Here is a 13,100-nt window from a genome sequence, read left to right as displayed (position 1 = left end):
TTATAATGTACAGACTTTCCATATGAGAAACTTGATGACATTGATGTTTTTTTTTCTCTTCATTTTCTGGCAATTGTAGTTTCATGGAATGTGCTCAGAAGAGCATCAATATCATTATCTAAAGGAATAATATCATGTAAAGGGACTTTTCTTGATTATATACCAAATTAGTGGCTGGTTGAAAATGACTTTTGAAACTATCTTGAAGCTCAAATGCTGAACACTCTAGTTTAACCAAGTGAATTCATATAGTAAACTAGATAAACATCTCCATTTTTTTTTTCAATATGTTGTTCTTTTTCTATTTTTTTTTTTGTCGTGTTTACTCATGTTTTAGTAAAGCCATCATGTTTGTTCAAGGTTTTATTTCAGTTCGTTTAAGCATCATTTTCCAGTTTTCCACTGTGTAATCTTCAACATGTCATCAAATGTCAATTAAGGGAGTAGTACTAGCAACCTCTAAGTATAGAATGATTGTGGATTGATGGTTCAAGAAAGTGGAATATGAGAATGTAGATGACATTCAGGGATGAAACCTGATGATATGTATGTAAATTGATTTTGATTTGATGTCATTTTCCTTGGTGTTAAGCAATATGTAATATTTTTTTAATTTATGATATGATAACTATACAGGCACACGTTATCATTAACCTGTTTTTTTTTTTAAGTATTTTCACGACTTATTTTCAAGTGAAAATCACATGTACATTATTGATTAAATATACTTTTAATTTTCATCTATTTTAACTAATCAATAATGTTGATGAATATAAAAGATTATATTTATAGTTTATAAAAGTAATTATGTGTAATTGTTATAACTATTATTACTATTATTGTTGTGTCAAATATGGTTGATGATTACACATAACTTTATAAGTTATTGTTAAGTTAGACGTAAATTTATCTATTAATATTAGATCATACTTATCATAATTATGTTAATTAGAGTTATTATGTCATCATTATCCGATTATGTTAAATCACTTATAACTATATAATTTCACATCTTAATAGCACATTAATCATAAACAAAGTCAAATCATAATATAAAATTATAAATGATTGATTTATAAAAGTTCACTTAATTAGTTTGAATTTAATATTCAAAACAATAGAGTTAGATATAAAACTAATTCTTTACTTAGCGTACAAATTCGTTCAAGTGATTTAAAGAAATAAAAGATAATTAAAAATGTGATGGATTTAAAAATAAATAAAAATATTACAAATGAATAAGAAAATAAAAAAATAAAAAATCTTTTTAATTAAAAATAAATGTTTAGTTTTATAAAAGTAAGAAAATTTTAAAAATATATATCAGATAAATTTATAAGTTTTTAAAATGTATTTAAAAATATTAAAAAATTAAAATAATATTAACATATCTTTTAACATATAAGTGTGATTTAATAATAAAAGAAAAATATATTAAAAGACCCGAGCCCATTTTAGAGATTTACACAAAATTTAAGCAGTTGAGAAAAAAAAAAAGAAAAAAATAAACAGCAAAGGAGATTGATACAAAAGATATTATTGCTTTCTTGATCTCATAATTATTAAGTACATCTCATATTAACATAAAAATAAATATATTTCAGAGTAAAAATTCATTTCAAAACATTTATTCGGTAAGATATTGCATATTTTTATGAAATTATATTCTGAAATATATTTTATATATTTTAAATATTATATTCCTAAGAAATTATTTCAGAGATATTTTAAACTGAAAGTTATTTTTATAAAAAGTAAAATTGTCATTTTAAAAATTTGTAGCATAAAATGTTTTGAAGCTGCAGGAATCAAAAGTCCACAAAAGATAAGATGAAATGAGAAGAAAATAATAATAATAGAAGAGCTAGAGAAAAATAAGTAAAAGATAATTATTAATCATTATATTAACTCTTATATTTGTTTAATTATTGAAATTGTATTTATATAAAATTTTTAAAAGTGATTCGTTTTTATTTTATTTAATAATTAAAAATTGTATTCATGTGGTTTTAGTATAAAATGTTTATTAAAACTATTCAAATTTTTAAACATGTTATAGAATCCACTAATCAAAATATTTTAAATAAGTAGGTTTAAGCTTAGTTTTTTTTTTTACACTCAAATAAAATTGTCATAACAGAATATTCCTTATAAAGATAATTGTGTAATCTTGATCTTTTATTATAAATGAAAATATGTGAGAAAAAAGATATATTGTTATCAAATCTAAATACATAAATATTCTGTTAAATAATAATTAGTTAAAAAAATAATATTTTATGTAATTTAGAAGAAAATTAAATATTTTGAAAGCTATATTAATTTCTTACATTTAATTAAAAATAAAAAATTTTACAACCAAATATCTGTAATATCTTTTACGTGTATAAATAATTAACTCCGGAACAGAAATGTGTTTAGATATCATATTTAAAAAAAAATATTTTTTATAGTTTTTTTTAATAAATTATGGATTTTTCATTTTTTTTTCAACATTTTTTCCTGTGAACTTGGTTTCTATAATTATAAAGTGATTTATATTGATTTATTAGTTCAATTTATTATAAATTATGCAATTTTTCACTCTTTTTCAAGTTTTAATTTTTTGTCCTGTAAACTTCATGGTTTCCATAACTATAAACTGATTTATATTGATGTATTAGTTCATCGAATTTTTTAACAAATATGGAGGCTGATTTCATTATAAACATAGCAAAACACTTTTTTTTTAAATTATACACAATAAGTTTTCGTCAAAATTTAACACACTAACTCTCTTGTTTCTATCATTATAGTATTTTCTAGTCGTCATATTTTATTACAAAACTTGTGAATGAGAATAACAAAGTCTTAATATTTTGGTAGATAAAATAGAATAGAATAAAAAAAATATGTAAAAATTGAAGATAAGTGCATTTTTAAAAGATGCTTCTAGGGCTTATATGGCCCAAATAAATTGACCCTAGTGCAAAATAAGTTGGGTGTTTCTTCCTGAACCCTACATTTTTCCAAAATTTTCATTATTTTTCATTTTATCCTCAAAGAAAGTTGTGCATCAAAATGGACACTTCGGTTTGATGACCCCGGATCTACAGGTATGTACGAAATTATTAAATCAGGAAGGAAAGTTTTGGCAACCATAATATGCAATCTTGAGAATAATTTTTTAGGGATGTGATTATCCGGAAGACTATTTCGGAGTAGATCTCCAGATTTGAAAAACCTCCATATGAAAAATTCGGTATACGTAGTTATTGTCATCAACTAGAACATCTATTCCGATAATTAATCCAGACCTGAGAATGTCTAACTTGATTCGTCAACATGGTAATACCTAACCAGATTTGTCAATCTGGTAATGCAACAATTGGAATAGAAATTTCGGAAACACTAACTGAATCTTATACGATTAATCAAAATACCCCCACTTCGGTATGCCTTTAATACCACACTCTATATTCTGCTCCAACACCACATGTTCACCAACACACCCATCGTTTTCTTCCTCCATCCATTAACCCCCACTTATATAGGATTTCCATTTTTGTCCAACATTGTATAATCTTCTTCTTCACTCTCCATCACCTGCCAATAACCACAGCAACCGAGAAACACCTCCTTCCCACTCATCTTCCAACGCATACACAATATAGAGGAGGATGACACATTCATTCCAGCAGCCTCATTACCTTCACCTTCAGCTAAGCTAAAAACACAGATCACTCTAAACCCCATTCTCACACGAACCATCACGTTTTATTCTCTTATTTTACCCACGTTACTCTTCAATCCATAAATAAGACATAATTTCTTCTTCACCCAACATAATCTTAACAGAAAACCTAATAACCCAAATCCTAAAAAACAAAGAAAAAGAGGACCAAACCCAGTGGTGCACCAATATAGTGATATTTTCACATTAGACTCATCATAAATGGAGGTAGGATGGGCTGCAGAGGCATCGATGGTAGTCGTTGAAAACACCTTCAATGACAACACAACATGCAAACAAAAAGATAGTTTCAAGCCCTATTTTTGCATAACGGAGTTATGGTTTTCCATGGCATAAGCGGAATGAAAGGCAACGAATAAAACAGAGACGAGAAAGAGAGCTTAGAATTTTGATAATAAAATGATATTATTCTGAATGCATTTTTTATGTAATGCACAAACATGTTTATATATAAAGAATGGGCTAAGAAGAAGGTGGGCCCAGAAAGAGAAAAAGAAACAGAAAAATCAACGGTCCAATGAGGTGGAGACACATATCTTCAATATGCCCCCCTCAAGTTGGATTGTGGATGTTCAGAACTCCAAGCTTGGTTACAAGTCTTTGAAACACCGCATGATCTAAGGCTTTGGTAAATACATCTGCTGGTTGTTCCGATGATCTAATAGGAAGGAGGTTAAATAATTTTTGTTGGAGCTTCTCTCTTACCACATGACAATCAATGTCAATGTGTTTAGTACGTTCATGAAAATGTTGTTGACGACTATATGTCTAGCAGATTGAGAGTCACAATAGAGATTGGTGATACTGCATGGTTGTACACAAAGGTCTTCAAGCAGGAAGGTGAGCCATTGTATTTCAAAGCATGTAAAGGTCAGTGCCTTGTACTCGGCTTCGGACAAGGATCTTGAAATAGTGCTTTGCTTTTTGGTTCTCCAAGAGATCAAGGAGTCTTTGAGGTATATGCAATACCCGGTATTCGATCCTCCTGTGATAGAATAGGAAGCCCAGTCAGAGTCACTAAAGGCTTTTAAATGTATGATAGAGTTTTTATAGTAGAAAATACCTTGTGCTTTTGAGTTCTTCAAATATCTAAGAATGCGTTGAATAGCTTGGTGATGAGACTTTGCTGGTGCTTGCACAAATTGACTAAGAAATTGAACAACAAAACTGATGTCAGGGCGAGTATTAACAAGATATAGGAGGCGTCCAATGATTTTGCGAAATGTAGTTGCATCATGAATGTCAACTCCTTGTTCAAAAAGCTTTTCGTTTTTCCTAATCATAGGAGTGGGAACAGGTTTAGCATTAAGCATTCCTGCATTTGGTAAAATGTCAAGAGCACACTTTCTCTGACATATATGTATTCCATCATGTGTTCTTGCTATCTCCAGGCTAAGGAAAAATTTTAACTGGCCAAGATCTTTAATTCTGAAAGTTGCATTCAGGGCTTCTTTGATATCAACAATGTCTTTTATATCGTCACCTGCCAAGATAATGTCGTCTACATACACTAACAACACAGTAATGGAAGTCTTGATATTTTTAATAAAAAGGGAATTATCAGCTTTTGATTGCTTGAATCCAAGAGTTTTTAGAAAAGATATAAGTTTTTCATTCCACGGTTTACTTGCCTGCTTCAAACCATATAACGATTTTGTCAATCTACAAACTCGTGTGGAATTATTTTGAGAATCAGTGTTAATATCTGGAGGAAATGTCATGTAAATTTCCTCACTTAAGTCACCATGCAAGAAGGTGTTATCTACGTTGAGCTGTTCTAAGAACCAATTCTTTATAGTAGCAACTACAGTCAAAGTTCGAATCGTAGTCAACCTTGCAACGGGAGAATATGTGTTAAAATAGTCAACCCCTTCGCATTGTGTGTACCCTTTCGTGACAAGGCGTGCTTTGTATCATTTAACATCTCCATTTGCTTTCCTTTTAATCTTGTATACCCACCTACAACCAATAGGTGTTTTAACTGGTGGTAGATCAACAATCTTCCAAGTGTTATTTGCTTCGAGAGCTTGTATTTTTGTTTGGATGGCTTTAACCCACTTTACATCTTGGATAACTTCCTCAAAGGTTTGTGGCTCGTTTTGAGTAGAAAGAGAAAGAGTATATTTGAGTTGTTCATCAGATAAACTTTTATAAGAAAGAATTGAATCAAAAGGATAACGAACCTTATTTGTTTCTTGTAGATTTTTGTGTGATGATAATTGAAGTTGATGGTAATCTTTGAGGAAGGCGGAAGCTCTATGTGTTCTGGTAGATCGCCTTAAATTTTCATCAAAGACCTCTTCCTCATCATTTTCTTCTTGTAAGTTGGGTGACTCTAGGTTTTCAACAGAAGTCTCATTCTTTGTATTCTCTTGTTGAACATTATCTTGATTTTTATCAAACTCGAAATCATCATGTATAGGCTCAATAGTAATATTACTATGGTCAGAACTTTCTTTGTCATGGTTATCAATGATACGACATAAAGTATGTTCATGGAATATCACATTTTTGGAAATGAAAATCTCTCTGTTATTAACATCAATGAGCATATAACCTTTATTTCCTTTTTTTAAGCCAAGAAAAATACACTTTCGAGCACGTGGGTCCAACTTACTTCTATTATGTTCTAAGGTAGAAGCAAAACATATACATCCAAAGATTTTAAGATTAGAAAGATCAGGTTTATCACCATATAATATTTCAAAAGGACTTTGATTATGAATAACATGCGAAAGGAGACGATTAATAAGATGTACTGCATGTAAAATAGCATAAGACCAAAAAACCTTGGGAAGATTGGATTGAAACATGAGGCCGCATGCAACATTAAGTATGTGTTGATGCTTTCTTTCCACCACAGAGTTTTGTTGAGGTGTTTCAACGCATGATGTTTGATGAATAATACCATTTCTGTCATAGAAATCTTGCCAACAAAACTCATGTCCATTATCGGTTCTAATAATCTTGATATTTTTATCAAACTGATTTTTAATGAAAAACACAAAATTATTAATTAAATCTCCGGTTTCGTTCTTACTTTTCATTAAGACAACCCATGTATGTCGAGTGTAATCATCCACTATAGTTAAGAAAAACTTATGGTCGTGTATAGAATGAACTCCAAAAGGCCCCCAAATATTTATGTGAATCAAATAAAAGGGGTTACTAGTTTTAGTTTTGCTCAAAGAAAAAGGAAGTCTATGTTGTTTGGCTAAATGACAAGGGGTTCAAACATTAGTACTGTCAAAACATACATCACTATAATTTTTTGATATTTGTTCTAGAACTTTGTTTCATGGATGACCAAGTCTACAATGGCAAATATTCAAATTATTTACATGCTTATCATTGTCATGAAAGAAAAAAACAGAACTTTCAATATCAGAGAAAAAATAGAGGCCATTCTAAACATCAACTTGACCAATCATCTTGCAAGTATTCTTCTCTAGAATTTGGCAAACCTTATGAGAAAAAACAAGTTGGCAATGCAAGGTACTGATAAGTCTTTGAACAAATATAATATTCAAGGTAAAAACAGGAATGTATAAAACATTATATAAAATGATTTGTTTTGTTAAGAGGACAGTTCCAACTATTTCGGCAATCACATAATTATTATTTGGTAGTTTAACTCGTATAGGTTTAATTTTATGATGAGTAAAAAACAAGGACATAGAACTAGCTACATGATTCATAGCTCCTGTATCAAGTATCCAAGAAAACTTACCCATATTACCTTCTTTGGAATGTTGTGTTGAAATTGCATAGTAGGTATTCACAGCTTTTTCATTCTGATCATTCTTTCTAGAGTGTATGATATTGCTTATTTGCTAAAGTTGTTTGGTATTGAGAGATTTCAAAATTTGGTCATTGACATCTTGTTTCTCTGAAGGACTCTCTTCACTCTTTTAAATAGCATTTGTGGTGTGATTGTTCCTCTGTTTCATCCATGGAGGAAAACCATGCTTTGAGTAACATTCATCAGCTGTATGATTCATCTTGCTGCAATACGTGCATTGTTTTCCATAGTTCTTGCCTTTGCCTCTTCCATAACTTCTTGATCCATGATTCCCATTATTTGCTCTGTTTTTTCTTTGATTTTGCTAACCAGTACTATTGACAAAGACCTTTTCGATGATAGTATTTTCACTCAGTTGTCGTTCTTGCTGAAGCACAAGAGAAAAGATGTGATTGATGTTTGGAAGAGGTTCCATCATCAATATCTATGTTTTAATAGTGTTATAGATCTCACCAAGACCCTTCAAGAAGCACATCACACATTCTGAATCACGATAGTCTGATATCACTTTCACAAGATCAAAGCTACATTTTTGTTCGCAATTACAAGTAGGAAGAGGACGCAGTGAATCCAGTTCTTCCCATAAAATTTTTGAATCAATATAGTAATCATGACCTCTTACCTTGTTTAATAGAATTAACTTCTTGGAGAAGATCTGAAATACGAAAATGATTGCTTTTCGAAAACCTTTCTTGCAATTCATCCCATAAGACTTTGGCATTGTCAACATAAACAATACTTTGCGCGATTTGTGTGGATAAAGTGCGTGTGATCCAAGAAACAACCATCACATTTCAACGTTCCCAGGCTTCATACAGATCAACAGTTCTTGTCGGTTCAATGAGCTTATCGTTCACGAATTTGAATTTGTTTTTCGACGTCAAAGCTCTTCTCATGGATGTACTCCATGCATGATAATTGGAACCATCTAACTATTGTGTGATAAGAACAGTTCCAGGATTCTCTCCTAGATGCAAATAATAGGGGCTAGCGGGATTTTGCAACGCATCCATGATCTAAGAAGAAAAAGAAAAGAAGAAAGAAAAAAGAAAAAAGAGGAAGAGAAAGAACCTGGATGGATGAAAGAGCGTGGCGCAGCGGAGCAGAGCGGGACCCGCTCTGATACCATAACCGAGTTATGACTTTCCATGGCACAAGCGGAATGAAAGGCAAGAGTAAAACAAAGACGAGAAAGAGAGCTTAGAATTTTGATAATAGAATGATATTATTCTGAATGCATTTGTACGTAATGCACAAACGTGTTTATATACAAAGAATGGGCTAAGAAGAAGGTGGGCCTAGAAAGAGAAAAAGAAACAAAAAAAATCAACGGCCCAATGAGGTGGAGACACATATCTTCAATATGGGGGCTTCTCCCTGCACCTCCAATAATCTCTCCTGTACCCCCAAAACCTACTTTTTTTTCATGTTTGTCCCTGGTTAAAAAAAAAGTTACTGTCTCTTTTCTTTCTTTCACCGCACTGCACCCCACCCCTCACACCCCTCAGCACACTGCACCCCCAAAACCCCTGCACCCGCACCCCAATAAAGCAGATTCCCTCCCTGCACGCACCTTCACCCTTGGAATCTTTGACCTAATTTCTTTTATCTTGCACAAAGCCTCCACACCTCCATACACTCTCCATCCTCATTCTCCCTCTTCTCCCTCTTCTCCCACAAAGCATTCTCCCCACGCCATCCTTTTCTCATCCACACGCAGTATCCTTTTCTCCTCCACACACCATTCTTCTCCCCAGCGTCGGCACCCGCCTTTCATCCTTTCACGCGGCTTCTCCATTTTTTACAGGTAAGTAATACTGGTTTTTTAATATTAAACAGCATGTGTATATTTTTATTTTAATTGATTTTATATGTAGCTTTGTCTTAAACCTGCTTTGGAAAGGTGGGTTGTGTTGATGAGTGGTGTGCGTTTGAGAGGAAGGGTTGTGGCGTTTTTTTTTTTTAAGGAAACGGATTGTGGAATCCGTTTCCCCATTTTTTTTTTCTTTTTACAAAATAGATTGTGGAATCCGTTTTTTTTTTTTTTGGAAACGGATTGTGGAATCCGTTTTTTTACAAAACGGATTGTGGGATCCGTTTCTTTTTTTTTTTTAGGAAACGGATTGTGGAATCCGTTTCCCTTTTTTTTTTTTTTACAAAACGGATTTTGGAATCCGTTTCTCTTTTTTTTTTTTGAAAGGGATTGTGTATTCCGTTTCACGTTTTAAATTTTTTTTTACAAAACGGATTGTGGGATCCGTTTCCCCTTTTTATTTTTATTTTTTTTTTACAAAATCCATTTCTGTTTTTTTTTTGGAAACTTAGGTGAAACGGATTGTGAAAGCCGTTTCCCATACTGCTGAAACGGAACCTAGAATCCGTTTTGGCTGTGTTTTTTGGTTTTCCCATGAAATGTGAAATCCGTGTGTTTTTTGGTTTTCCCAGTTTTTGCATCTGATTTACTTCTTGAATGCGTTTAATGTTTTTTATTTAAATTCATTTGATGTAATTAATTTGATTGTGATCCGTCTTCAATTTGTGAAATTGAACCCACTTAGAGTGTTTTTACGAGGAAAAAAAAAGGAAAGATGATGTGAAATTGAACCTGCACTTACTGCATTTAGAGTGTTTTTACGAGGAAAAAAAAAGGAAATATGAGGGCGAGTATTTATTATTTATTAATTTGTATTTTATTTTATTATAGATATGGTTAGGACACGAGGAAATATATCTAGACGTGGTTCAAATGATGCACCCGAGAGTTCCAGACAGGGTGGTGCACGAAAGAGACCGACAGCATCGACTCGTAGAAGGGGTCAGCATGAGGCTAATGTTATTCAAGATGATATTGTTGAGAATGAGGTTTCTGACGTTCCTCAGAAGGACGAGCACGGGATTGATAATGATGGTGGAGGATTTCCTGGTGGTTCGTATGATACATCTTTATTGACCCGGTACCAGGATCATGTTGCACGCATGATATGGGATGGTCAGGTCAGTAAGAAGTTTTTATATAGGTTTAATTTTGTTGTTCTTAAGTATTTTTATTCTTTTTTGTTTGTTTTGTTAGGATCGAGCTGTGAAAGTGGTCTCCCATATTAAAAAAGTGAAGAAATTAGGACGTCCTCACCCTTCTGTTGCACCTTTTGTGTTAGCTTTTGGATTATCGCCTTTGTGCGACATTTTATATGAATATATTGATCTTGGGTTAGTATTGGGTTTCGTGGAGAAATGGCATCCCGAGACTAATACTTTTCATCTACCCATTGGGGAGATGACCATCACTTTGGATGACGTATGGTCACTTCTCCATCTTTCCATCAGTGGAAACTTTTGCTCGACTGAAAATCTAGAATATGAAGATTCTGTTGAGATTTTGACGACACTTCTTGGTGTTGACCGGGCCATGGCTTGTGTGGAGCTAAATCAAAGTCGGGGTGCACAGGTCCGACTTAGCTGGTTGAGAGAGTTGTATGATAACTGTTGTGAAAACGAGCTATGGGAGTTTGCTGCACGTGCATATCTTTTGCACCTTGTAGGGTGCACGATATTTGCTAACAAAAGCGCCACCTATGTTCGTACACATTATCTCGAGCTATTTAGAGATCTCTCCACATGTCGTACATATGGTTGGGGAGTTGCTGCTCTTGTCCACTTATATAAGCAGCTAGGAGATGCCAGCTTTGCAAATACAAAGCAATTAGCTGGATATCTACCTCTTCTACAGGTACTCATTTATATAACATTTTATTATTTATTTTACTTGTTTTTAGTTTTATATGACAATGGTTAAATGAAATATTATTTGATATAGGCTTGGATATACGAGCACTTCCCTACATTGGGAAGGAAGCAAGTACGGGATACATATGTGGAGACCGAACCCCGTGCTCTACGTTATGTCACTGGACGCGCCATTTCCGCTATAGCTGATGTTAGAGTCCAGTTGGATGGCTTGACATATGATGGGATGATTTGGAACCCATATATAGCACATAGAGCTGCTCGACAACTTGTAACACATGGCATGTTTTCTGGCTTCCTGAGGGTTGGTACCGTCGTACAATGTCATTTGCCGGAGCGTGTGTTGCGACAATTTGGCTTCATCCAGCCTATTCCCCGGCCGCCTAGTTCGGTTCCCATGATGGACTTTGAGGCTATTGATGATCGGTGGAAAAAGCACGAGCAGTTTGTTGTACATCAAGTGGTCCAAGCACCAGCTCCTTTTTCATGTTCAGATGGATATTTGCAGTGGTTTAGGAGAGTCTCCCATCCATACATTTTACGTGGAGCTGAGGCCGACCGACCTAGCCTTGTGCTTGTGCCCCGACTTCGTCGAAATTTGCCAGATGACATAACAGTTCAGAGGACGTCACCGTCATCATCTTCCAGTGGTTTATTGGTATGTTACACATTTAGTTGTTCATATTATTAGTAACTTTTAATATTTGACATTAACTTGTTATTATCACAGGGTCCTGTGAAACGCATTGTAGGTGGTCTTCAGCGGATGATAGACTGTAGAGACGTTACTGAGGGCACAGTTGCCTGGGATCGCACTCATGAGTTATTGCAAATGGCTCGAGATGGCGTTGAAGAGGAAGAGACTAGAGGAGGACGTAGAGTTCGAGGTCGACGACCATCTACATCTGGATAGTCGATTTATTTGTATTTAATGTTAGAATTGACATTTGTATTGGATTTTATATTAAGATATTTCATCTATATATGGTATTTTATATTAAGATATTTCATCTATATATGGTATTTTATTTTAAGTTATTTAATGTTAGCAATGAGGCCAAAATATTTCCGTCCCTTGGCCAAAGGAGTTAGAATTTTATATATTGGTAAAATAATTACAAACTACAATAGTGAAATAGTTAATACAATCAACAAATATCAGTCTTCCATGAGATCTACATAACTACGATCCACTATGTGTAAATCTAGGAATGCTTGCATCCTATCTCTATAAAATGATGCCCACCCTTTTGCCTTTGGGTAACAATTGCTAGATGATATGATATCTACTGTCGGTAATGGACAGCCTTCTTGTAGACGAACCTGTAAATACGCAATTAGTCAATAGAGAAATAAAGTTCTTTATAAAAATAATATATATATAAACATATATACCTGCACAAAATGAGAATTGTAAACATGTCCGATACAAATTAGTCGATGTTGACTTTGCGAAATAGGTGGGGATGTACAAAGTGGGAATATCGTCAAATTCTGAACTGATGACAAGCACACGAGGATTACATTATACCGATTAGCAATCGCATACCCCATGTCTGGTATAGTCATCCACTTGTCTCGATTAGCCTGTATATAATTAATTAGATTATAATAAAACAAAATCATAAAAAACTTGTAATACATAAATTTCAACATTGGTGTATAGAAGTTATACCCCTGATGGTGATTGAACTAGCAAAGACTTTCTCAGTTCTTCCAGACGATCATAGCCTCCAACTAATGTTGCATATTCATCTCGCCATTGACTAAGTTCTTTGTATAGATCATGTCTGATTAGAGGCCACAACTCCTCACCCATAC

General features: G+C 33.3%; 1 protein-coding gene across 1 annotated transcript; it reads left to right on the top strand.

Annotated features, from left to right (window-relative positions):
* The first annotated feature begins 10,241 nt into the window (after positions 1-10,241).
* On the top strand, positions 10,242-12,135 carry LOC114191338 (protein MAIN-LIKE 1-like). The gene is made up of 4 exons (XM_028080507.1): positions 10,242-10,529; positions 10,606-11,262; positions 11,350-11,937; positions 12,032-12,135. Exons 1-4 carry the CDS (start codon positions 10,242-10,244, stop codon positions 12,047-12,049), a joined length of 1,551 nt encoding a protein of 516 aa, XP_027936308.1. The 3' UTR covers positions 12,050-12,135.
* Positions 12,136-13,100: the final 965 nt, after the last annotated feature.

Source organism: Vigna unguiculata, chromosome 7, assembly GCF_004118075.2.
Source record: "Vigna unguiculata cultivar IT97K-499-35 chromosome 7, ASM411807v1, whole genome shotgun sequence".
Classification (NCBI taxonomy): Eukaryota; Viridiplantae; Streptophyta; class Magnoliopsida; order Fabales; family Fabaceae; genus Vigna; species Vigna unguiculata.
Note: the sequence above shows the minus strand (reverse complement) of the source record. Positions and strands in the feature narration are given on the sequence as shown.